The sequence below is a fragment of the Leptosomus discolor genome, chromosome 16 (genome assembly GCF_034619465.1).
Source record: "Leptosomus discolor isolate bLepDis1 chromosome 16, bLepDis1.hap2, whole genome shotgun sequence".
NCBI classification, from domain to species: domain Eukaryota; kingdom Metazoa; phylum Chordata; class Aves; order Leptosomiformes; family Leptosomidae; genus Leptosomus; species Leptosomus discolor.
The window spans coordinates 8360276-8387105 of record NC_141406.1 but is presented as its reverse complement, the minus strand read 5'-3'; the positions used below and the strand labels follow the sequence as shown (position 1 = coordinate 8387105).

General features: G+C 45.3%; 1 protein-coding gene across 1 annotated transcript in view; it reads left to right on the top strand.

Annotated features, from left to right (window-relative positions):
• Positions 1 to 26830, top strand: part of FBRSL1 (fibrosin like 1) — a 549235-nt gene that overhangs the window by 482599 nt on the left and 39806 nt on the right. Inside the window, exon 7 of the mRNA XM_086473976.1 lies at positions 9564 to 9609. Coding sequence (XP_086330102.1) covers positions 9564 to 9609 — 46 coding nt within the window. The remainder of the gene's footprint in view (positions 1 to 9563; positions 9610 to 26830) is intronic.

Sequence of the window (26830 nt, the reverse complement as noted above, 5' to 3'; positions counted from 1 at the left end):
CTTCATGTGAAGTATGAATGCATCCAGCACACTACAACTTTGGGTAAAGCCAGGGATGCGTTTTGTATCCAAACTGAGTCGTTTTCTGCATAAAAGGGGAGCCCACTTCAGAAGCCTCATCCTCCTCCTGGATTGCACAGCTGTGAAAGGAGTGGACCTGGGAAAGAACGGTGCTTTTGTGCAGCACAGTTATGTGTTTAACATAATAAATGTTTATTGTCCTCTGGAGCAAAGGAGCAATAGGCTAAATTATAGCCCCGGGGAGGGAAAGCTAGAATCATGAGGTATAGGCTGTTAATTATCTTTTTTTTTAGCTGTCATAATGTACTGGCGTTCGCCTGCAGCTCACCCCCTCCCATTGCTCCATTACCTCCACCAGCACTATCTCTAAAATATCTGCTTCCCCTACCACTGTGCCCTCCTCCTCTCCGGCCTCCTGCTCTTTCATTTGTAAGGCATCTCCGGCCTCCTGAGAGATTTGTGACTTCTCTCCCAGCAGCCGCTTATGGTGATAAAGACCCTCAGACTGCCTCTCTCTGATTAATCAGGCCTCGTGCAGCCTCGATAGGGTGTTAATTTGTAAACTCAGTGGACAGGCAGCCGTGATAAGCCTCCACAGCTGCTGTGTGTCTGCCCGGGGGATGGGCAGATAAGGCTTCAGCCCTGGGATGCAGCCAAGAAATATTTTGGAGCAGCGAATTAGAAACAACAACAACAAAAGAGCCTTCTGCAGAGGCACTCCTTTGAGGTTGCTGCGGGTACTACAGCAAGTTTCAATAGCAGCGGACAAGAGCCGCCTGCCTGATAAGCTCCTGACCCCGCAGCCCAGGAAAGGGCCACGGCAAGATTGCATCTGTAACTGGGAACTTCTTTTGGAGGGATGTCCGTATGTCATACATCATGATCTGGGCTAGGAGGACAATGCAGTCTTTTCTGTATCTCATGTATTTATTGCAGTTAGCCTGATCCTTTTCAGATACTTCAGTGCTGGTTTGTCAGAGGGCTGTCTGGCAGGACATCACCTGCAAAAAAGGGATGAACACAAAGGGCGTCCAGAACAGCATCGGTGTCAAATGATTTTTGAGCATCCCCCAATGTTTGCTGTGTGATGTGGTTCGCATAAAGTGCTATACAGGGTCTACTACATATCCAGGATATGGATTGAAAATGAGAAGATAGCATTTCCCCTAAACAGCAAACCGTCCTGAGTAGTCTGAGACCACAGAGTATTGCAGTCATCTGAGAAATAACAAAGCACGGTGTTAAGCTCTGAAATACCTAGGCAGATTGGAGCAGGCTGCAGTGACGACAGGCATGTATTCTGCTTACCTGTTCAAGGTGGTTATGTTGAATGTTTCTAGTGTGCTCATGCAATTTTCCCTTTTTTTTTTTTTTTTTTACTCAATTATGTTTTCTTCAAAAATTGAAAGGAGGAGATGTTTCACTGAATTCGTATCAGCTCTTTGGTTCAGCTGAAGCCTAATGATTCTGCCATTGTTGGCCTCCCTAATTGTTCTAATATTATCTGACAACATGCAACAGACCATGGAAGCGGTTCCTTCCCTGTCTGCCAATGCGGGTTGTTATTCAGTGCGTTTTTGAACTGCAGCAATTCTCAGACAGACAGTGACCTTTTTATGAAATCAAATGTCTTGCAAACCCCTCTTGGTCTCTGGACTGTGATTTATAGCCATTTGTGTTGGAGAAGGCTGCAGGTGGGATTTGGGTGACACGTAATTGGTTAAAAGATAAAATAAAATGAAGGTTGCCCTGCTGGTACAGTGATGGCAGGAGCTACAGGAATGAATTGCTTGGCAGTGCAGAGCCTGGCCCTCCTCCTCCCGCCCTCCTCCGTCGGTTGCCAAGTCCTGTCTGGCAGGCCATTACAATGATAAATGCAGGTAGCTGGCAAAGACCACAGCTGAGAGTTTGTTCTAGCATGCCAAGCCCTGCTTGGCATTCCCAGTTGGTGCCAGCATTTGCACTCTTACTCAGTTTGACGGAAACCAGGACATGAGGTGTGAATTTATGTCCACATCCTTCCAGGAGAGAGTTGGGATAATGAAATGCCAAGGCAGCCCTGGGAGCAGCAGAGTAATTTGGTAGGTACCAAACAACAGTCTGCCACCTGTCATTTGCAGTACAGTCCCTGCTCTCCCCCATCACTCTTCCTACAATGCAGCCTTTGAATTATAAGAAGTTTTAGGTAGTTCTGCAAAGAGCACTCGCCATTCTGCTTGATTTAGTGCAAATAAAAAACAGTATCCCAGCCAAATAGATAGTCTGGCTAGATACTTTCAAGCTGTAATGACAATAATACAAACTACTATAGTAGTATGTTACACAGCATTCCCAACCTTTCCTACTTGTAGGCAGGTTTTCCCCTTCATTTGTACCAAAAGCTGAATTGGTAATCAAGTCTGTGGTTGTCTAAGTCAATGTCTGGGTAATGGAAAAATTTTAAAGTGGAAGGCCAGGCTGAAAAGCCTGCCTGTTCAGGAGGGGGATCAGCTCTCGGGAAAAGGCATGAGGTCTCTGGTGTTTGAGATGTTTAAAAACAGATCGCATGAGGCACTTTTATAAGTGTATCATGGAGAATGGGGCATTTTATCGTTTGCCCTTAACATGGACATGTTGCTGCCTCAGACCTACGGTGAGAGGTGCAGCCTGATCCAGTGACACAGGGAGAGGTCTGTCCTCTGGATGCCATTCATAGGCCAGACTACCCAGAAGCCATGCCTGTGGTGGTGTCCGTGAACACAGAAGTAAAAACAATCTGGTGTGAGAAAAACAACAGCAATATCTACTTCACATTCTGCTTTTTTCTTTTTTCCTGCTGACTGTAACTGGCCCCTGCTTGGTGGGACTAACCTAGGACGTGGAGCATACGAACATCTAGTAAAGGGGAAATCAGTGCTGGTTAGAATGGAAAATAGCCAATAGCCAGGCGTGTAAAATCAAGGTAGGTTTTGGTCGCATTTTGGGGCTGAAGTTTGAGGGAGGAGGATACTGAGGTAAGGAACAAGCACATCTTAATTTAAATTAGGCCACACAGGCACAATAACCTTAAGCAAGCATTTTGGCTGGTTTTAATGGGAGACAGATGGAGATTTTCTTTTCTGGTCAGTGTCTCTGCAAACAGCTGAGGGACCTTTTGCAGCTGTATGACCAGCCTTGGTGAGGCCCAGGAACTCCCCAGCTTCCCCCTTCTTCTCCTTCACTAAATTTTTTTTCTGTGCATGTATTTATTTATTTATTGGAGTTCAGCTGGGAAAGAGAGGGAGTTTGATCTTTTCCTTTGGGAGACAGCAACTGCTCAGAGGAAGATGAATCATAAAGCATGGCTAATGGAGAGGATAGGAAGGGGAAAACTCTGGGCTATAGCCATTCTCCAGAGGCTGGAGGGATGGTTTGAGAAGAGAGGGAAGAGGAGTTAGCAAGTCTGTGCCCTGAGGCTCTGATAGCAGACATGCTGTAGGTCAGGCGTCCCGCGGCTTTCGGAGCATTAGGTCACCCCTCGTCACGGTAAGAGGCGCATCTGTGCAATAAGCCAACAGACCGCAGCAGCATATGTTTAAGAATTACAGTTGCTGCTTAATCTAAACTAGTTTGATCTATCCCCAAATGGTTGTAAAACGATGAGGAACATGCTCTGGATTCAGAATGGTGTTATTTTAAGCTTATCACTGTGTTGCCAAAAGAGAAGGTCCAAAATAAAACCATGATGTCGAACTTGAGGAGGAGCAATGGGCTTGGCTCCTCATTGCCCTGCACTAACTGAATCCAACTGTCTATGTAGCATTTCCTTTGGTACCTTCCACTCATCATCCACTTTGCCTTGCTTTCTGTTTGCCATCATGTAAGCTCAGTGTAATTCAACGGTGAATTTGGACCAGTGATCTCTACTTCTAGGCTCTCTATGCCCTAATTTAATTCTCTGTTGCCAGACTTGTGCTAGCTTCTCAAAGGGGCTCTTGCAAAAAATAGTCATGGTTACATAAACTGCTGAGAGAAATAAGCATTCTTGGAAGGCAAAGTGACAAAGAGAGCAGTGCATTGTGAAAGGCCCTTTCCAGGACTGTAGCAGTACTGAATATGCATGTGCTAAATGAATGCGAGGTGGGAACCTAAGCAAGTATGTTGCTGTACGAAAGTACAGTCCAAGAAGCTTTTTGTTTCTGGTAGACCTTCTGTAAACTTTCATGCAAGATATGGAAGTCACATCAGTACTCCCCAGAGACGGGCTTAAATCAAAATTGAACTAGAAGTATCTGGGGCATTTAAGGCATTTCCATTTCAATAAGTAGTTGCCTGTTCAGGGTGTTTGTGCTGCATGTTTCACTGTGATGTGTTATGGTGTAGCTAAAGGCACAACTGAAGTTTTAGGATTGTTGCTAGCAAGATGGAGATCTGTCTGGCATTTATTCTTGCTTGGGGAATAATATTTATTATTAGTCCTTATTTGCATTGGACATCAACAGCCAGAATTTCATAAATGATCCTGACCATCAGCTGGAACCAGATCTTCCACAACAACCTGATCTCCATTCAAGTATCTAAATGGATTTTTGGAAATGCTCTATACCCAATAGCTCCAATCAGGTTGGTGCTCCAAGGGCAGCTGCTGAGCCCCCTTGAAAGTCCAGTCTATAAATTCTGTGTGAAGGTCTCAGGAGGGAAGGGGACAAGAGAATGTCTTTGCTGTCGGGAGTCAGTCACAAAATGTAGTGTGGATTGGTGGAAGTCCAGTATGTATCCTGTTCCCTCTCAGTCCCCTACACAGCTGGGTTGTGCTCTGTCCCAGCCAGCTGTGAACCACAATGCTGGATTTTCCTAGAAAGTATCACAAAAAGGTAATTCATGTACTTCTTATTCCAGTTTTTTTTTTCCCGTGATGTGCACAAAATGACTGACTTGCAGGTCTAATTTTTCTTTTGTCTTCTTAATTAAGCTGTGATTTCCCTCCAAAAGTAATCCTGGTTTTGAAAAGGCCATAGGTTCCCTTGAAACATCCTCTCACAATGCAGGCAGTGTTACCCATGGGTTGCTTCTACATCCTGGAATGTGTCGAATACTTCTTTGGTCTTAAGGGTGAATTTTAGTTTGGTTTTGTGTGTGTGTGTGTGATTTCTAGGCTCCTCTTGCACCTTTCTATACGTATCAATTTCCATTTCCTATAGAAGAATCACAACCCAAACAGTACCTTCCTGTTTTAGTTATTTTTCTCATATTACTCAATGAAGGGGTCTGGTATGAATGACTTACAGAATCAACTGGAAACTAGTCAAGCAATACTGACGTGCTGAAAATCTCTGCTAGACAAGCAATCAAGTGGCATCAGAGTGGTAGGTAAAAGCAGGGAAAACATATCAGAGGAAGGAATGAAAATTGATCCAAAATTTTAAGGTAGTCTAAGCATATCTAACACTTCTATTTGAAAATCTCATGAAGAAGGGTTTTCTTCAGAGCTTTTTAGTGCTTGCTAAGTTCAGTAACGGTGTGAAAACAGTCTGTCTTGAGACTGGCTCTCGGCTGTCTAGAAGATAGGCAGCCATCCAGAAATAAAATTTAAACTGTATTTTACTGCCTCCTTTTCCTTCTGCCTACTGTACGGGACTCAGATATGGAGGGAATGCTTGGCTTTTGCCCTGTGCAAAACATACATACCAGGTCCCTAACGCCACATGCTCTTCCTCCTGGTGAACCACAACTGCAGCCTTTTTAGCCATTTCCCAATGTCTTGTCATCAGGTGCTTGAAGTTTCAGGCTTGGATCTGGTATTTGGTGCTCCAGATAAGATCCACAGAGCCTCTGTTGTTGGTGATAAGGAACGATTTTATTCCGTTAGCCATTTTATAGGCTACATAGAAAGAAAAAAAAAAAAGTAATTACTGTGAGGCCTGACATAGTTTATAATGCTGTCTCTGTCAGATGATGTTGTTCTGTTATATATAATCATTGAATTATTAATCTGTAAGACTCTTACACCTTTCAGCTGCCTTGGGTTAGTGGCAACCAGGATGAATGAGGCATGGACTTCATTAGGCCTCGCTATTCACCTTCAGAGGAGAGGGTGTGCTACATCCTTTGTGGTTGCCACCTTACCTTTTGAGGAAAAAGCTGCCTTTGCTAAGCTTTTAGTGCTGAAAATTGAAGCAGTGTTTATACATACTGGGTTCAAGGGGAGGAAGGATGAGGAACTGGATCACCACTCCTCTTCTTGCTCTTTGCAAAGCAGAAACAGGGCAGAAATGTTGTTTTTCTCTGCAGTGTATTCAGCCTGGTTTCAAACTGTCAACTGGGTGGAGACATTTTCCCCTTTAGATCTGGTGTAGAAAAGAAAGAAAATCAAAATGGGACAGAGAATTGCTAACTTTGTTGAACAAAGCACAAAGGGGGATGTGCAAGGCTTGGTGCAGATCTTAGCGTGTCATCAAAAAGGTGCTGTGTCGTAAAAGTTTCAGCAGTGTGAGGCTACCTCAGAAACTGTGCTGCTCTCTGAAATCGTTTGTGTGTGTTTCACAGGATAGATGCTAGATATGCTTAAAATGCAAAGGTCTTTTTTGGGGGTGAGGGTGGGACTTTGCAAGCAGCAGGGGATGTCTCTGCAGCCACAAAAAGGCATTTAGGGGTTAGTGAAAGACTTGAGGGGTGCACAGAGCTGCTCCAGCTGCCCTCGTCCCCAAGGTGGTCCTTCAGATGGAGGCAGGCAGGAGGCAATGGGGGGGGAATTTCTACTTTCATTTACTAATCAAAAAAAGTGTGATTTCCTGGGGTGGCTTGAACCCTTCCGTGTAAAGGACTCCAAATGCCTGGTTTTGCTCACAAGAGAAGAATTCCACCTTTTTTAAAAAAAAAAACCTTCCTAAACATATGCAAATGATTTGCTTGAAACAGCAGAAAATTTGGGAGGGGACTTGTTTTAGCAGATGCGTTGGTTTGCTGGATTTTTTCACTCATTAGTGGGCTCCCTGAGACACATAGGTTTTATTGTGTGCTTCCTTTAAAGGGTGACTGATGGAATTGAATGATGTATTCAGCTCTTCTTCCCCCAGCTTCCCTCCTGCCTTTACAGCAGCTTGCAGAATATCCTATAGCACAGGCATTCACTGTTTCAGAATGGTGCTCATGCCAAAAACTGCTCAGATCTGGAGTTAGAAATCACCAGAATTGAGAGCAAAAGTTACTGTAAACTCTAGGTGTGAAGGTTTGTGTTTGTAAACCGTGGCTGTGATGTTGAAAACACTGCTTTTAAAGGTTGGCTCTGGTTGTTGAAGGTGGTGCCACATACTGCTATCAGAAGACTGAGCAATAATCTGTGTGTTTTACTTTATCCTAAAGTGAATTTTCTTGTTTGACTTCCTTAAACATCGTTTCTATATAGTCCGGACCTGTAACACTGAGATCTTTAGCTCGTGATTAAACAGTGCCAGTCTATATTAAATCCTCAATACTGAATTACACAGAAGGGAGTGAGCTGGTGATTGCCATAAAGCGGTGTCGGTGGGACCCAACTTTCCAGACCGGGTGAAGCATGAAGCTTCTCCCAGCTGGGGTGGCTGCTGTGCTCCGACAGCACCCCGGGAAGGGCCGCTCTCCCGAGGAGGCTGCCGGAGAATGGGCCCCTCTCGTGAGCTGCACACCCTGCACCCCAGCATCAAAAAACGGCACTTGGGATTCGTGGCTCAGCTGCCGATTTACTGCTTGGGCTTTAGCGCAAGCTGCGCCCAAGTTTCATTGCCTATAAAATGGGGAAATCTTATTTATCCACCTGCCACGTGTCCTAGTGCTTGTGGAGTGCTTTGAGGCTAGGTCCTGGCTTTGTGTAAGCTGCTAGTGTGGGTTAGTTCCCAGAGCCTGCAGATGTGCTCTGCATTCGTGGTGACTTTGTGTTGATTATAAGTGGAAAAAGCTCTTAACAATGGGTTGTAAATTCAGAGTTGGCTGTCAAACGTTTTATGCACCACTGTTGTTGCTGCTGTGTGACACTGTTACACTTTATTTGCAAACCAGCCTAGGCAAAACCTTGTTTAATCCTGGTTCTTCCTCTCTTTAATCCACGCAGTGAAGGGATCGTGCAGGTAACTGATTTTCCCTAAGATTTTTAGGATCCTTTTGCTGAGCTGTGTAACAATCATACATGCCACAGCTACACGTGCAGCTTTGTCGTGGACATGATTCAGAATTTCTTTATTATGTGTCTCAGCCTCAACCTATTTTTCATGTTGTTTTCCCTCTCTTTTTTATGCATTTGCATTAAATAAGACATTCAGTGCTTGCAGTGCCACTTTCCTTAGAAATAACATTAATAGATTGCTGTTTCTTGCTTATTACTATATCTCATGCAGATCTTCTTGCATTTTACTATTTGTTTTTTTCCTTCTGAGTCGTCATTTAAAATATACAACAATGTAATACAATTCATAGTGCTCTTTTATCATGCAAATCTCCCAAGGCACTTTGGAATAAAATCAATAAAATCAAAAAGAAAGTCAACTTAGTTCAGCCATGTGTTGAATTAATTCATTGTTTTTAAAGCAGAGCCAGCAGAGAAAGGCTTTTTTCACTTTCAATATCTTTTGCTCTTCAGCTTTGTACTTCACCCCATTTTATTCGTGCAGCAGTCAGTGCCAAAATGTTGATGATATTTTCAGCTATCTTGTAGATGGTAGTAATGTTGATCGTGCTCCCTGCTCCCAGACCAGCTTTGATTCTGTAGAGGCTACTTGCTATTTTATCAGATAGCGAGGAGGAAAAGCGTATGCTGAAATAGGTTGACTGTTTGATATCAGTGGGGGGAGGGAAGGAAGCCATCAAATTAACTCATAAAAGCTTTATTTACAATGAATGGACTTTTTTTCCCTGTCTGTCATTACCATCTTGTCTGTAACCCAGTGACCCTGATTATCATGAAGCTGTTTACAAGGTTTAGGTTAATTGGATTTCTTTAACTATTTCCCAGAGCTGTGAGGAGCACAAATACACTGCCGTGGAGTTCAAACAGCATAGTGCAACCCAGTTTGCAAGGAGACGGGCTTCTTCCAAGAGGAAGTCATTTTATTTCATACTCAACTAAGTGCATAGCAGCATGTACCTATCATTTGGCATAAAATTAAATAACACCCTTCATACGGATGTGTTCAGTTGCAACTTGTGTTTCCAATACACAAATTACATTTTGCATGTTCAGCAAGAAATGAGCTTATTTTCAATGAGAGAGGCTTTGAAATGTTTTTTTTTTTCTTCAGCTTGATAGCAGTTTCACTGGTTTTGTTTTTATATGAGGAATCATGGATAAAATAGCTGTGCATTGCATGGCTGCCTAAATAAACGAGACAGGAGGATATAGCTGGGTGAGATCAGGACAGTACTTGTATACGCTTTGCTTTCATCTTCTTAGGATGCATGCTTATTCTTTAATGGCACAACATTGCACCCTCCAGGTGCGATATGTAATTGCAGGTCTACAGATAACCGACTTGTTTTATGAGCTGTTTTTATGAGCAAGCCTTCCTAAATTCTCCTTCAGTATTACTCACCCTCTTTTTCTTTTTCTTTTTCAGGCATCTGTAGGCTCTGAGAAGCTGTTCTCCCCTGCAGCAAATAAAGGTAAGTGATCTGGAGAAATGCTTTCCTTATCTTAGAGCAAGAGATTTGAGTTGTGAATCTGTATCGTGCAAATAGCCTGACATCAGTTTTGCCAGTGCCTTTAATTTCGCCATGCACATTGTCATAAAGATCAGCTTTACAGGCTTGTGATGATTAAGTTAAAATTTAGAGCTGCATTGTCTCAGTGTGGGCTGGGACTTCTTCACTACCAGTCAGACTTGTAACAAATGTCTGAGGGAGAGGGATTACTGACAAACGAGAAGTCAGCCTTTACCGTAGGGGATATGCTTTTCCCTCTAACACAATCAAATCCTCATTTCTTTTAAACAAATCAATATTTCAGTGTTATCTGTATTATCCTTACAAGGGCTTGCACATCCCTGTCTTGCCAGCGTGCACAGAGCATGTGTGTCTGTACGCCTTGATTCTCCAAAATGAGGTGGAAGGTGCTCAGCACGTTGCAGGATTTCAGCTCGCGGCTCCCACTATTACTATTAATTGAGAGTTACCTGTGTTACGCACCGGGTGTTGCTAAGAGACTGCGCCGTTTCGCATTCCCCTTGGGAGGTACAGTGACATAGCTCTAAATACACCAAGCCCTCCTTTGAGGGCTTGGTACAGCCGTAAAACAGGGCTGCTCTAGTTTCATGTGTTCCCAGGGATAATCTCACTGAGATGGATACTGGGCAAAAATACTGAAGAAACAGCCTTGGAGAGGGCACAGAGTGGTGCATGATGGAAAGCATTGCGCTGGGAATGGTTCCACATTATGACGCGAGGAGGTTGGTGGTGTGGCTCTGAATGAATTGTCAGGTTGTGTGGCTGTTCTGCCGTGTTCCCAGCATTGAGCTGCAGAATAAAATCAATTTAGAGCAATAATGAATTCTAGGGACATGCAAATACCCCAAAGAGGGGAGATGAGGCCCATTAATAAGAAGTGATGAAATAACCTTCTTGAATTATTTCAAGAGGGCCAAGAAGGGAGTAATTTGCAGTTGTGTGGGAGTAGGTGCTGGCCATGGAAAGGCGTTTTGGTGGTTGTGTGTTCCATCACCTGGATCCAGGCCCAGTTTATAGTTGGGCTCTTTAGCAGCGGTGAGTATTAGGAATTCTTTCTTTCCAAGCTTCGCAGATTTTCAGTGCCAATTGTGGAAACCGATGACAAGCCCATTATGTTAATACATTTGCAGATACTTTTACAAAAGTGTGCAGCTTTATCTGGGGGACGGAGGGAAGTTTAAACAAATGGTGGGGAAGAGCATTTCTGTTCTCTCAGCCTTGGCTCGCTGATAAGGCAAACCAGATTGCCCATACGGCACTGCCTCAGCAAAACAAAAATCTTGCCATCCTGCGTAAATGCATGGCAGAGATCTGCTGGAAAGGCTTATGTGGAAGCGTTAGCAGCTTTGTTGGCTCCTCCTTGTGCTGAAGCCTGAGATCCCCCACCCCTTCATATCACAGAACAGCTCAGCAACACAAGTTTTCAAAATACCTCCCTATCAGGAAGTTAAATGTGTGAATGCCTGTGAATTTGCTGTCTTGAAGTTTGTGTTCACTGCTGTTTATATCCCTGTAACTTAAGCCTCGTTCTTGTTTGGTTTACTGTGAGTGTAGACATTGCCAGCTTTGGGTTCAAATCATGATTTTTGTCTTGGACTTTTCTTTTACCCTGGCTGTGTACCGGTGGAGCCTTGCTGATCAGCATGGGCTGTGATCGTGGACAAGCTCTGCTGGGGGCTACCTCAGCATTTGGCACTTGCGTTGAGAGGCTAGAGAAATTTACCTCGTCGAGATTTTGCACAGAAACCCAAACAGTGTTAAATTCTACCCCTTGCCCTGTTATCACTCCCGTAAAGCAGGAGCCAGATTTGTCTCTCGCACATGCAAATGAACGCTGCTCCGACACGACCAGGTTCGGTGATACCATATGGCCGGGAGAAAGTGACTTTCAAAGCCTTGCGCTTAAATTCCTTTTGTGAGATAAGAGCGTTGATTTAAGGCCCGTGTTCTCCAGGGCTGGAGCCGTGGTGGCTGTGCGGGGAGGGGATTAGCTCAACACGGTTTCCTGATGGGCACACACGTGGCGCGGCATGTGCTCGTCCTCTCCCGTGGGCATTTGCACTGTGCCCTTCTTTTGTAAACACTTGCGGCCTTCTTGGAGAGATATTAACTAGTGAATCTGCAGCATCCATGCTACAGCTTGTATTGAAGGTAACCAGGCTTTTAAAACACAGTGAAGTAGATTCATTGTCTGGTGCAACTCCCTCTGTTCTCGCAAACTTTCCCTGGGGATGTGTTTGGCCCTGCATATTTGTTTTATGCTGTCCTAGTTTATCAGCAGCTTAGCAATGCAATTAAGTATTAAGATAGATGGGTTTCGCTTATTTGAGGCTGGAACAGCTGTATAACGTAACCTTTGACCATATTTCACAGCTCCACAAAAGGCCTGAGGAGCAGCATCTTTTGTCTGGGCCTCTCCGGGTAACGTTTTGTCTTTGCCCCCTCCCTGCCGGGGCCGCGATGGCAGCGGTGCTCCTCCTTTTGACACCAGTTCATCTGCAACAACAGATGCACGGCGTAGATGTCCACTTTGGGGACCAGTCACTATTATGCGAGGGAGAGAGGTGTCCTGACCTGGGGTGACCTTAGTAGTCACAGCTGTGAAATAGGCTGAATGGGAAACTTTGAACTTCCAGGAGAAGAGGAGATTAAATCCTCTGTGTAAGGAAATTATAATTAAAAGTAAAAGCAGAGAATCCCTGATCTGATCTGCTGACAGGTCTTTGTTTTCTGACGCAGAAAAGCATTTGTTTAGCCAACTTGTCACTGCGGCACAGAGTTACAAGGGCATTTGCTGCCAAGGGCCGGGTGTTACATCCTCCTGGTGAATAAATCAATAAACAAATAATAAAGGTCTGTTTGCTCTCTTATGCAGCTCCTTTCTCACAGGAATCTCCCAGCCAGTGCTTTGCTTTTTCTGAAGGGCAAGTGCCCTGCAGGGCAGGGGAGGCATAGGCAAAAGCCGAATCCATCCCTCTGTCTCCAAGTGCGTGGATGAAGTAGAGAGAGTGATGGTGATTGATAGGAGGGCAGATGTGTTGTGGGTCTGAGGAGAGAGGGACGTTTACCCCTGAGTCACTGGAAGGACCTCCACCTGCCTGCTGTGATGATATTTTTAAGTGTGTGTGGGGTAGGATAGTTTGTATTTTAAGGACTGGAGTGTTGCGCTCTTGCTGCTGGCTCCCTGCTACAGTGGGCTTCCCCGATGGGTCTGGCTGGGGGCAGTTGAGTTTTCTCCCACCTCTCCTTGCTCCAGACCTGCTGTATGCCAGGGAAAGCTGGAGAGGTGGTGCCTTTTCTACCACAGTAACCTTGCAGCTGTAGCCCGAGAGACTTGCTGAGTCCCCAGCGTTTGAACCCAGGGCCAGGTGGGGTTAGGGTAAAATTGGGTGTCTTAAAGTAGATGTTTCCCAAATGGCTTTAGCATTGGTCAAGGGTCCTGAGGAGGGAAATCTTCATTGCGGAGTAAGTGGAGGCTGGGTAGCAGCTAAAGTGTCTCTGTTCATAACCCTGGGCAGGTTGTGGGTGTGGAGGTGCCACCTGTGAGATGAAAGGGGTGTGCGGGAGCCCCCAGGGTATCAGCCAAGACCCCCATGGAGGAGCCGGACCTGCACAGCCACATCTGCCCTGTGGCCCTGGGGGACACTGGGCAGCAGTGGGGGGACAAAGGGCTTTGAAATTTGTTGACGCTGAGTAAGTTGCTCCTATCTTTGGATCAAAATCAAGCTGGACATGTAGGGAGTGGTGTAATCCATCTATCTGGTGGCACAGAGCGACTGGCTGGGACCCAGCTCTGCCCCGGGCTGGTTGGGGGCTTGCTGAGCTCCATGCCTCGATTTGCCCCTCCTCCAAAATGAAGACTAATGCTTCTCAACCGAGTGCGCTGAGAGACTTAATTAATGAATGTTTATCAAGCGATTTATCAAGAGATCCTTTTAATGAGAGATTCCATAAACAGTGCAAGGCTTCATTTTCATGGCAATAATAAATGACAGTCAAAATAAGTCTTATCCTTCCCCCACATATGCACCCCCCAGGAAAAAAAGATTGCTTACCCTCTGCTCTCACTTCTCCCTGGGTTTCTAGGCAGAGGGCTTTGAAGTGCTATCTTTCATCATGAACTGTACACATCCTCAAAGCTCTAAAGCTCACAGCCTGTGTCTTATCCCTCTGACAAGAGGGAGGCAAGCTTTCTCAGTGTGCAGGTCGTAATTGTCAGCCATGGGATGTGCTGCAGCCACCCGCCCCAGCGGGCTAATGCAGCTTATGGTTCTTTGAAGTTCCCTCCCTTTATTTTCTGTCCTCTTGACCACAAAACTGTGCCTTGGGCCAGCAAGAGAGATTTCTTGTACAGAGATGACACTGAGCTCTGACAAGCACATCTGAACCAGAGAAGAACCCTTGTTCCTCTGAGATCACTGCTCCATAATGTTATTGCCTTAAGGGGACTGTCTCTCCTTTTTCTCTTTGCTTCTTCTCTTCCTTTTTTTTAAAAAAATTCAACACTAAACTGTCACACTAAATCATTTTAAAAGCTGGAACTACAAAACCTCCAGTGTAGGACATGCTGTTAAAAACTGATGGTTATTACTGTGAGATGGGGTGAGAGGGGAAAGGAGGGGCAGCAGGGCAGGGGCAGGACAGGAGGGCAGCAAGTCGGCTCTCCAGGAGAAACCTGTGAGTGCCCAGTGAAGCAGAAAACAACCTGAATGCATCTGAGCTCAAAATAACGTGCTTGGTGCAGGTTTGCAGCAACACAGCTTAATGGTTGCTCAGCGCTGACAGGGGAGTGAAGAGCCCAGTGTCTCCTCTGCTGCTTGCGTGCTTTTCTCTGCCTCTGGTCCTGTCCCCCTGGCCCTCTCTCTCCCACTGTCAGGGTTAGAGACTCCCTGTCTGAGTTGGGCCAGCATCTCCTGTAATCAAGCCCACCTTTCTTTCAGGGACTCTATTTTACTGTGCCTGGATGTAGAGCTTTCTGTCACAAGGAGGTCTGCATAGACACACAGCAGATAAGTCTCAGGGCACTCGGTGAGGCAGTTAGCTATGTTTTACAAGAATGGAGGTCAGTTTTCCCAGTTCTCTTGCGCGGGCTCCACAGTGGGGTCTGAGATGCAGGAAAAGCAGAGATGCATCTCGTCTCTTGATCTCAGTTTTACGTAACCCAGGCTCTGGTTACACTTTGATGAGGTCACTGTCTTGTGTGTCGTTACCTGCACAGTCAATGAACTTGAGGGGCATGGTATGAATCTTTGGACAGGAGTCCACCATAATTACAGGCATGCACAAGCTTCCACAGCAGCATCTGTAATAATAAACAAAATAAGTAATGCATTTATTTAGATAGCAACCACATTGCTGTGATTTATACAGTGCTCAGGATGCTCTGCAGCTGCTCTACTCCCCATGTTGCATCTCTTGTGATTTTATCGCAACCTTACAGTATTCTCTGTTTTTCACAAAACCCAGGCCCTCAGAGGATTGTACAAAAATCTAAGCTTTAATTTCGTTTTTTTTACCAAGACTTTAGTATTCCTGGCTACAGAGAAGAGCCTGGAACTCTGATTCTTCTGTGCTTCAAAGCCAGCAGGTAGTCAAAAAGAAGCCCAAATACTTTGGTTTTAACCTTGTTTTAAAGATGGTTTGTGATTTGTAAACGCTTCGGGGATTGGCAATACTGGATACCCTGAACTACTGCTAAATCCAGCATGTGAGCACATCCCAGCATCCTCTTTTTGAAAAGTTCTATTTGATTTTGTCACTGCCTGGATGAGTACATTAGCTTTCTTGCATATGCGTATATATAATTATACAGTGGCCTGAGAAGGAGGAGGACTTTGATTTTCAAACAGTGTGGGTAGCTGAGATAATCACCCAAGTCACAGCCAGTTAGCCACATTTCAGAACAAAACCAAACACAGAAAATAGTGCAGTCTTTCAGTCCTCCTGCAGTTTTCTGAAGGCTCTCAGCCTTCTCTTTGGGAATGGGAATGTACTTTCTGTCTCCCGTTAGCTATTTTATATGTGTTCAGTAGTAGTTCGGGGTATAACCATCCCTATCCATAGCAGCTGTCTGTGAAAATATGATGGCCAAGTAGAAGAAGCCATTCACCTTAACCACACTGTCCAGTAAAACTCAGTTAAAACTGCAAAAGTGGGTAATTTATTAACTTCAACACAAATTGAGTGTTGTATGCCTCCCAACGTTAGAGCTGCTTCGTGCAAGCGGGCAGGTTTTGCTTGCACTGTTTGCTGGGTGGTTTGCACATCTATCTCCAGACTTGTCTCCTTCAAGTGAGCCAGCATAGAGCTTTCTTTGTAGCTTCAGGCTGCAGCCAAGAGAGTTGAAAAGTTGAATTATAAACATTTCCAGGCCTTCTGGTTGGTATCTTGTGTTTTGTTTTGTTATTTTAAGGATGTGGGGTATGTTGCTGCATTCCTGTCAGTGGGATTAGAATGAATAGAAGCAATACTGTAAGAGATAAAATGTGTTTAATTATTTATTTGAGAATTACAGGCTGAAATTGCTTTTTGATTTAAAGCATCCAAGTCGTGGATATGTTTTTGGAGTAGAGAGAGGCACACAGAAACTATATATGCACAATTACCTAGGGTAATGTAAGAAGTCTCTTTGCTCAACTGCCCTTCCTCTGCAGAATTTGTTCATTTCCTTAAAGATTTTAAATTTCAAATGCGGCTTTGTTAAGTATCACAGAAAGCTAACTGCATGCTGTGCCTTGCCCACCAAAACGTAAATAAAATAAATAAAGTCTTCGTTGTATAAATGTTATGAAGTGGGTGGTTTATTTTCTTTAATTATACTTTTTATTTAAAATAAACTATAAAAGCAAAATAATATATATCCTGAATGGGCCAGCACATACTCATTGATTGAGTAGGCACATTCTAGCTTTTCTTGGTTCATGTGAAAGTAGATAAAAGGACTATCAAACTGTGAATCAGAAAAAAAGGGGGAAAGAAAGAAATTCCTTCCAAAGCACGTACTAGTTTACATTGTCTAGGCTTTTAAAGGATGTTCAAAAGATACTGTCTTTACTCCCTTTTTATAGTTTGCTTATCTGTTTTCTTGAGTAGCCAAAGCCAAGCCGGTAAGTCGTAGCGCTGTTTCCAGCTGCTGTCCCTGATTGCAGGATGCTGGCATAGGTTGTATCTTCGCACCAGAAGGGTGCTGTAGGATGGTGAGCAGCAGTTGCAACCCCCACTAAGCTATTAGGTCTTCTCAATTCTCCTTTTAAAATACCTGAGAGACATGTTGTATTCATGTCAGATTTTATAAAGCTTCGGTTTCTTAGAAAATCGGACGCTGGCAATAAACCTGATTCCCTCTTCATGTGGACTAGCAGGGTTAGAGGAGGTGTCTGGACCTCTAATACAGGTCTGAGCACTTTGTGGCCACCACGTCCCCATTTAAGTCAGGTTGCTTCTCACGAAGGAGAATTCTCCTTCTCTGCAGCCCCCCTTGACCTGTGCTGGAGGTGTGCACCATGCTGTGCACAGCCTAGGCTTCTGCTAGTTTTTCAAGCTCTCCAGTGCTCTTTTCCGTGCAGCTCTCCACCCCATGCTCCATGTTTCTGTTGTGGTGAAGCTGTTTGACAAGTTACTGATGGGCAGCTATCCTGTGCTGTGTAATAGCCCATTAGGGACTCCTGCAGACACGGTAACCCTGAGCTCGGTGCAGGTCATCAGCATAAAATAGGGCAGCCTGAGGATCGACATGTAATTTGACAAGGCGGTGGGGGGTGAGAAGGCTGGTGCAGGGGGGAGCTGGATCTGACCCCTGGTCAGCTTGTGTTTCCTTCTGGGCAGTCAATGGAGTGATCAATGAGACCAGGCTGTGCTGTTTAATTGCAAATGGATCTGGTTACTCTTTTGTGTGTGAGGCTGGTTGAGGTCTGTAAGTCCCAGCGAGGCCCCAGCATCCAGCAGCAGAGACTTAAGGAAAAGAGGGTGCTGTCACCATCTCGCTGCTTCCCCCTCTCCTCTCACCACCCCCCCAGAGACAGAGGCCTTCCTCCCAGGACAGGGACATGGCTGATGAGCAGGATCCTGCTGTCCCAATCAGCTTGTGTGGCGAGTAGTAGTAGCTCATGCTGTATTCCAAATTTTATATTTTGTTGGTTTTATATTAGCTTTGTTTGAAATCACTGCAAGTGATGAAGCTCTCCAGTCCTGTCCCGTGGGAGGGGAAGAAGGAGGCCAGGTTCGGGGCTTGCTTTCAGCCCACAGGGTTCCTGCTGTTTTCTCCTTTAATAACTGCGCGAGCTGTGCACGCATGTGCTCGCCACTTCTCTCACCTCCTTGCTTCGCTGACCATCCTTCCTGCTAACAAGAGCTGAACACAGGTCCCCGTGGAGCCTGTTAATGTTGCTGCTGAGCTGCCCAGGGACTCGCAGCATGAGCCCTTCTTTCCATCTCTGCTGCTCTGTGCACTCGGCCCCGGCTCCCGGGCTCGGTTCAGCCAGGTAGAGCCATACTGACTCCATTGAGTTCACTGGATTTATTTGGGTTTACACCAACGTATAAGAGAGCAGGACTTGGCATAGCGTTTGTGTTTGCATGTCTGTGTTTCTGAAAAGGATACTTGTTCTAGTTTGTTGAGTTTTTTTCCAAACAGTAAATATTTTCTTGTAAATTGCTGGGACAGAAAAGTGACTGCAGTGCTTTTAGTTCATTTATTTGCTTTAAATTGATGGCAAAGTCTTACAGGAGGTAATAGGAAATTAAAAGCTTTCTATATTTTTTTTTAACCGTCCTGCAAAATTTATTGCAGAATTATATCCCCGCTCTGGGATTCAGTCGGACGGTTCAAAAAGCCTGTGGAAAGGTTCTTGTTCACCATTAAATTTTAAAAGTTATTGAAGTAATTTTTATGGAACCCTATTAAGTTTCTGAAGAAACATATTGGTTTCATCACTAATAAATTATTTAAGGCTTATCCATAAGGGAATAGTCAGACTTCCAGTTCTCTCTCCAATGAAATGGACATCACTTTTTGCCCTGTTGGAGATAGATTCTTAAAATGTATCAGCAAGGTGCGCAGCAAAGCCAGGAAAGCCTGATTGCACCCAGTACATCCTCTAGCACTGTGAGATGGTGGGTTCTTCATCAGTCAGCCCACTAGAGTTTGGGTGGAGATTTTAGAAAGGAGGATTTTGTTTGTTCTAAAAGGTGAGGAAGAAGATCGCAGATGGATCTATATAGGTAAATCCTGGTGCAGGGTTAAACTTAGACCCCAGCATCTGCTTCTGAGCACCATTGTGTCTGGGAGAGGTTGCAGCCTTGGAAAAGAGGGATGATGCATCCTGGAAGTCCCGGTTTCTCAGGCACTCCTACTGCTTTCAAAATAATATAAAATAATGTGTTCGCTGTGTTTTTCCCACTGCATCCAGAAAAGCACATGAAGACTTCCTCCCAGTGAAAGGAAAGTATCAAGCTGGCTTTGTGCTTAACGTAGCGCTCACAGGCGCCTTTCGTATGCGAGTGCAGAGCCACCTGATGAAAAGCGAATGGGCTAGGAGGGAAATAAAATTGTGTAATTGCCAGTTTCCTTCAATTCCGCTCCCTCTCCCGTTTTGCATAAAGGAGGCTATTTAAGTCTCAGCTGGAGTGAGGTTTGGTAATAAGCAGACGTCTGTGAACCTGCATCTGCTGCTGGTGTCTGCTTAGTTTGTATTGTATTTCCATATTTATTGATCCAGTTTTGAGAGAGATCTGTTTCCTGAACACTCCCTGTCTCACAGTGTGAAACCTGTGGAAGAAGAGTTTGTCCCTTCAGGTTCCCGAGTCCTTGTCCTTGTGACATCTTGGGAAGCGTAGCACCGCGCAGCATCGCCAAGGATCACATCACAGTTTGCAAACCCACCTCAAGCTGCATTGAGTCGTGAATGTTAAACTGCAAAAGCAAAGCCAGAGCCTGCTCCCTGGGAAGCTATCCACAAAGCAGGGTGGCAGAAAAGGACCGGCCTTGTTGGATGGAGCAGCTAACATTTTAATTTTCTCAGTACTACGTGATTTGGCTTCCAAACAGCTAAGCTGTCCCCAGCCGGTTGCTTTCCTACGTGGCTGGCCTTCTCTGGGTACACTGAGAGGTTCTCGCAGTGCAAGCTCTGCAGAGGCAACCTGATTTAATACAGGCTTAATGACTGGAGGAAGAAATTTACAGTGTGAGCATTGAAAGTTCTGTTGAACCAGTCTTTAAAATTGAGCTAAAAACCTGAAACCAACAACTAGAATATGTCCATTACATTCTGTACTGATCAGTTTAATAACCAAAGTGGAGCAGATTATTTTATACCTTTCACTGGATCAACAAACAAATTCTCTGAGCATAATGTACCTTTTGGCCTGAAATATTTTTGCATTACAGGCCAGTCTCTGGACCCTTTATGTCATTCCAGCAATACATGCTGTAAAACAGCCATAAGCAGGCATCTGAGGACTCGCCACTGACAGTGGCAGCATAGTCCTGAGGCCAAGGGCAGAAAAGGGCCTGACTCCTGTGGCCGTGAGCAGCAGAGCACCCTGTTGCAAGCCATGGAGGTGAGAGTAATTCAGGGGCACTCCAAAGATCCTGCAAATGGTGGTATGAGCTGTACCAGAATCTTAGATACCCTTGAGAGCCTGTGTCAGTCATCTCAAGACCGGTCCAGTGAGAAATGGTGCCTAGGCTACAGTGCTTGCTGTTTCTCACAGGAATACCATTGCTTTAAACTAGGAATAGGCAAGCATGGCTATAGCCAGACCCAAATTTGAAAATATTGCTGCAGAAGCTCTCCTTTTCTTCCCATCCCTTCCCCTCTCCTCCCGACAGTTGAAGAGGACTGAGTCCAGGTTTTTGGCTCAGACCTGTGCCTGCTGCATGCATTTATTCCACCAAATGGACACAACTATAAACCTCTTTCTGCATCATTTCCTGCAGGCCTGTACTAAACATGCCACCCAGGTGTCCCTGTGTAAAGCCACTTCTTGCTGAGTCTGCTTCTGTTGCTGCTGGCGGGCTTGCCTTCGCGTGCTCACGGCAGGACTGCCATCACAGTGTGTTAATTTTAAACAAACAAAGAGCAAGTTTTGATTTGGGAGGGTTTTTCCCATCAGGTCGTATCAGAGTTTCTTTTAAAAGGGAAGGCTCGTTTTTGTTTTGTTTTATTTTTCCCTTTTCCTCTTTTAATATGATCCCTGCAATTTTGTTTTCACTGAAATATTGACTGGCAGCATTGCAAATTGCCTGCATGCAGGCAGGAGCTTGCCAGCACTTTCTTACTCAGCTAGCCGTCAAGGTTGTGGATTCCACCACAAGCAGTGCCAGGAAAGCTGTTGATCAAAAATATTCCTAACATCTGTGAGTCCTCTCCATCCAAATGAGATGTAGTTACATTCTCCTTTTCCCCACTCTCCTTCCAAAGTGTTGCTTCAGACACCTAGAAAGCCCTGGTTGCAAATCATAAACTGATCTCTGTTTGATTTGCAGCTCTGTTTTCCAACTCTGTTGAAATCCAATATAAACTCCAAAGTGCCCTTCCCCCTGTCATAATACATGAAAAATATCAGCCTCCAAACGGAGAGCAGACAGGGTGCGTTTCTTTGCCCCATACCTCATTTGATCCAGATGCTGTCCCATGCTGTCTGTAGCCGCTGTGGTCACAAGACAACAAGGAGGGTCTTGTGAGAGCGGCAGAGGGAGGACGCTGCTCAGAGCAGGCTCCCAGGCGTTCCTGAAGCCTCGCACACACACACACACACACGCACACGTGTGGGCACACACACTATTCTGCCAGCGTGGGGAGGGGGCTGGGGGGGGGGGGGGGGGGGGGGGGAAGCCTGATTTCCCTTCCACCCTGTTCCTACCACCACCACCAATTCACAAGCCAACTATTAAATAATTAACGTGCCCAGTGGGGCAGGAGGAATCAAAAGCTGTTGTGTTCCCAAGTTTTCTCTGGCTCTGAAAGGCACGGCTCACTGTGTATTCTGGCACCTCGGAGCGGGTTTTCCTCCCTCCTTCGCCTCCCCCTTATTATCCCGTATGTGTGCTGGAGAGGGAAGTGGTGTTCCCAGCCCAGCGGGGGATGACTGTTATTTCAGACTAGCGACAGGGGAAAAGGAACAGCCTGTTGCCTGATTGATGTTTGTTTTTTGTGGACAGACACCAAAGGTTCATTAGAGACGGAAGGTTTGGGAGGAGGGGGGCAGCAGCGGGGGAGACGCTCGCTCTTAAGGAACTATTGTACCCCTGTGTGCTAACCTGGCTCTGCACTTTCTTTGACTTCTGTGAATGTCTCAGCTGTACCGTTTTGGCCCCGGCGACTTTAGGAAAATATACACACCACAGAGGTTCCAGTGGAAGCTCTGCAATGAGGGGGTCAGGGGAAAAAGGAAGGGGAGGAGAGAACAATGCAGTAGGTTTTGCTGTAATTAATTTCAAATGTGCTGCTCATCTGTTCTCCTCGGGTTTCAAAGGGAACGAGGAGACTTTGCAGGGCTTTTCCTACCGCATCTGCATCTTTCCAGAGGTGGCGATGGAAAGGTGTCTTTCCTTCCATGTGCAGGTTTGACCAGTCTGGCAACGTGAACCGCTGAGTGCAGCACTAACCGATGCTGCAAGTGATGTACTGTCTGGAGGTGGAGGAGAGGGAGAGGAGGGAAGGGTGTGGAGGAGCTTCTCTTCCTACCACATTGGATTGATGAAGCTAGAGAGACTGCAGAGGTTGGTGTTGGGTAAAGCAGATTTCTCTGCAGAGAGTTCATAGAACACATTTATTTAAATAACAAATGTTGTCTTTTGCTACTGTTGGTCCTGAAAAGCTTCCCAGGTTATGGTGCGGGTGAACTGTGTGGTTACAAGGCGTTTAAAGGTTTGGGTCAAACCCTCAATTAATCTCTTGCTGACTTTGCACCTTTGAAAAATATCCCTTGTATAATTGTATTGTGAACCAGTGAGTTAATATTAAACTTTTGCTGTTATGGCATCTTGAGTAGAAACAGTTCCTTCTGATTGCTGTTTCTCAGATCTCATCTGTTGGACTACACTGTATGACACACAAAACAGGGGCTTGGCATCTGCCATAGGGCATTGTCCTTCTGTCCATTGCCTTCAGGTCTGAGTATCGATGAAGTCACACAATTGCAGCAGTAAAGAGAAACGAAATGGACCTGTCAGATTATTGACTTTACTCTCCTCAACAAGATACCTAGATGCTAATTTGATAGCCCTATGAATCTTAGCCAGAAAAATCAGTAAAACAGAAACTTAAACTACTCTAAATTACTGTTAGTGCTTTAACAGCTCTATTTTCAAATTGCTCTTTGCTTAGAAGCTTGCACTGAACCCTGGAGCTGGTGGATAATGACCTCTTGTTTAAACACATGGCTGCTTTTATGATCCTTAGCTCTTAGAAAATCAACCTCAGTATCAGGTGGTGAATATCTCTGAAGTTTGGCCATAAGGAAACTATTTCTACAGCACGATTGAAGAAGGTGTTCTCTTTTCTGGTCAGAAACCAATTCAGTGCAGCCACAGCATGCTGAGTACCCCAAAGGTACTTGAAGTGGGCGCTTGTTTGTGATACAGTCCTTCTCCAGGACACCAGTGCTGGTATGTAACGAGTAGAGGTTGACCATACAGTGATAAATGTTTCTGCGGTTCTTTGGAAGGGATGTAAATACTGCAGTGGTGTTTCAGGCTGTGTAAAGGCATATGCCAGTTTTTTTCTGGCACTGCTGTGGGACTGGCTGCTGAGAAACTGTTTAATGATAGCATGTCACCAAACATACATGCAGACATCACCAGCTGCTGTGCATGGGGAGGGGGGGGCACACGCATCTTGAAATCACTTCAGTGCAGGTTGTGAACAGACGAATTTGGTACGGAGAAACAAAGAAACGGGGAGAAGCCCGGAACTCCAGAATGTGGCATATCTGTAGAAGACTGCAGGGACTTCAGACCTTTTTCTCTATAAATTACTTGTGGAAGAAAGGGAGGTCACGTTTGGAGAATATTCAAGCCCACCACCACCCCCTCTTTGTGGGAAAAAAACCCATATGAGAATGGAGGGAGATCTGAGTCAAGTCCAGGCTTAATTTCCTGGACCTCCTCCATAGGAAGAAATATCCCTTCCTTTTAGCTCTTGAACAAACAACTGCATTAGCCACATCACAGCGAAGCGTCCTTTAGATCACATCCAGATAAACCTGGATTCCAACATTTGCTTTTAGCTATGGATGTTTCTGTACCTTGTGCTTGCCAACTAATACAGTAAAGGAGCAGTACCTGAGGTCTCTGCAGAAAGCACATCTATTCCTCTGCCTTCTTTGCTCGTAGCTGGATTGGGGGCCATATCCTAATTCCCTGCACACAGGGAGCAGCCATAACAGCACTTTGGAGCGCGACAGGGGTGCTTTGAACTCTCGTTCTTGAATCTTGGCCATGCCTTTCCAGCTTGTCACCTCTCCCTTCTTCAGTTTTGACAATAAGGGAAGAAGAAAGGCGGAGACAGCACAGCTGGCAAGGGGAGGTGGGGAGCAAGCTGCTGTCCTGGGGCTGCAGCTCTTTCCCTACTTTCTAGGAGAGCCGCTGTCTCCAAGTGCCACACAACAAACCCAGCTTTTCCAACCTTGCCCTGGGGTTCCTTTCCTAGTTAGACTTCTTTACATGTCAGTTACAAGGCAAGAGATTAAGGTATATTGCTAGACTCAGTGTATTGTGATGTTTCTTTCCAAGGCTGAGGATCAGAAAGTTATTGAGGGGAGGGTTTTGTTAAAGAATAAAAGCAAAGCCCCAAGGATGGTTTTGCAGGTCCAGCTTTTTGATCTAGCACAAAACTGTTCAAATATTGGATGGTTTCTGTATATTGGCGAAGATAGATGCTTCCACTGGTTTTGTAAAGCTAGATCTCAAAATCCACGGCAGAAGACAGGCTCAGACCCTAACCTGGGCCATGAGGCTCTGGGACTGATAAAACACTCATAAAATCCCTCATAAAACAGGCAGAGCCACCCCACTCCTTGGCATCCTGGGAGTTGGAGGGTGCAGGTGCACAGAGGCTGTTTATTCTCTCTGTTCTGCAGCTCCAGTGCTCGGGCACCGAGGGAGCCACCAAAGTGGCAGATGTGCCTGCCATCCGAATGACTCCCGCAGGTGCTTAATAAAACCACAGGAATCAGAATTTTCTTCTCTTTTTTTAGTTACAAATGATTTTTCTCTCCTTTAAAGGATTTCCACCACCTGTTTCAGTCAGCCAGCATGGTTTGCTTTAAAAGCCCTTCTTGCTCTTAAAAAGGGAGAGGGGAGGGCTGGGGTATTGCAGGAGCCTTGAACCTCTGAGAGTTTGCCTTTGGAGATTCACAAGGGAAGAGCAGGAACAGGGAATGCTGTAGGGAGGTATTAAATGAGGCCCTTTTGTTTCTCTCCTTGTAGAGCCTAAAAATGCCCACGGCATGAATACTCTGTTCAGATTACTCTTGAACATTTAAATGTCTGTTCTGGTAATTTATAAAATGAAGGGGTGGGAAATGCCTTACACAAGGAAGACAAGGGAGACCTTTACCAGCATCGAGCACTGGTAACGGGGGAGTTACTCTGTGCTGCTGTGGGAAGAGGGGCAGAAGGTGGATTTATCTTGTGGATGCAGCAAAGCCTTAGTCCCTGGAGATGTAGCGTGGCATCGGAGAGGCTGTCTGCTCCCTCAGCGCCTTTTTTCTCCTTTCATGATGGGGAATATCCTTGCTTCCTTCCTGCCGCTCTTGGTTGTGTTCGGCCTTAGAAAAGGCTGGGAGTTTTCAGAAACATGATGCAGGACCTACCGTAAGGGAAATCTGTCTTTGGTGTTAATGAATTAATGGGAAGAAATGTACTCATTCAGAGCAGCTACTCCGAGCCTTCGGCAGCCTGACAGCTCTGGGGAGTGCCGAGTCTGTGGGAACAGCCCAGCTCTGAGCCAGCCTGCCTGCAAAACAAAGGGCTGCAGAGAAGTTTTTTAAAAACACTGGAACACCTACTTTCTGCAAGAGGCTATTCCATAATTTTCCTTGCTTCCCGTGTATGAAATAATGGGTGCTCTGTCTCTTCTGGCCTAGTTTCTGTTTGTGGACTAATCGTAAGGTAGGATGTGATAGTCCAGTCATTTCCATTAGCCATGAGCATAGCCTGTAACTAAACCACTATTGCTTGCAGTTTCATGTGACAGTTATCCCCCTGTGCGGTCCACAACCCCGGCATGGGCCAGTGGTACTGTTTCCCGTCTTCTGGAAACAAGCATGTACCTCTGTATAAGATGAAGAGATGCTGCTGCGATTTGGTTAGATGCCCAAGAAAGCGAAAATGGGTATGGCCAGGAAAGTAAGAAGGCAGGGCCGAGGGATGAGGACGCTGTGTGGTGTTACTTGCACCACAGCCCAGACAGAGAGGTTTGTTCTCTTCTGCAATGCAGTGTTCAGTCCTGCGTTGCTCTGGCGTAAGGCCCCTTGGCGCTCCAGCTTTGTCTGTGGTCCTTGTTACAGTTGCATCTGAGAGATGAACAGATGCACTACCCTTCCTTACCATTTCCCTTATTGTTATAGTAGAAAATTAGTGGAAAGGCAAAATGCTAGATTTAGGATTAGTATCCTTATTTCAAGCCAAGGGAGAAGGAAGCTAAAATGGAGACATATTAGAAACTGACGTCGTTATGTATCTCTGTAGGTTCCCCACTACTGATAGTGCAACGTAAATACAGGTCAATTCACTGTTAGCGCGAGGAACCAGGAGGATGGTGTGGATTTTATTACTTTCAGATATTTGGGCTAGAGGCTGTCATGCTGTCACAGCTGAATCAAACTCTCAGCCAGTTTGCACGCAACATATGTGATAGATTTTGCAAATGAATATGTTAATGTGGGAGGAGGTGGTTCTCTGAAACTAACCGCTGGCAGTTTAGAGTGTTGTCCTCAAAACCAAAACCATATTGTGTCCTCAAAAAACAAAACCAGTGGGACCAGAGCTTGGATTCTGCCCATTAAGAGATGAGGCATTTAATTTATAATCATTGGATTGATTAACCATTTGGGGTCTGTTAGAACAAATGCATTTCTTAAAGAAGGAGTCCTGTCCCTGCAAGGATCTAGTATGTAATCTCCAGGTAGTTTTAATATGAGCAAAGGTGCCTCAAAC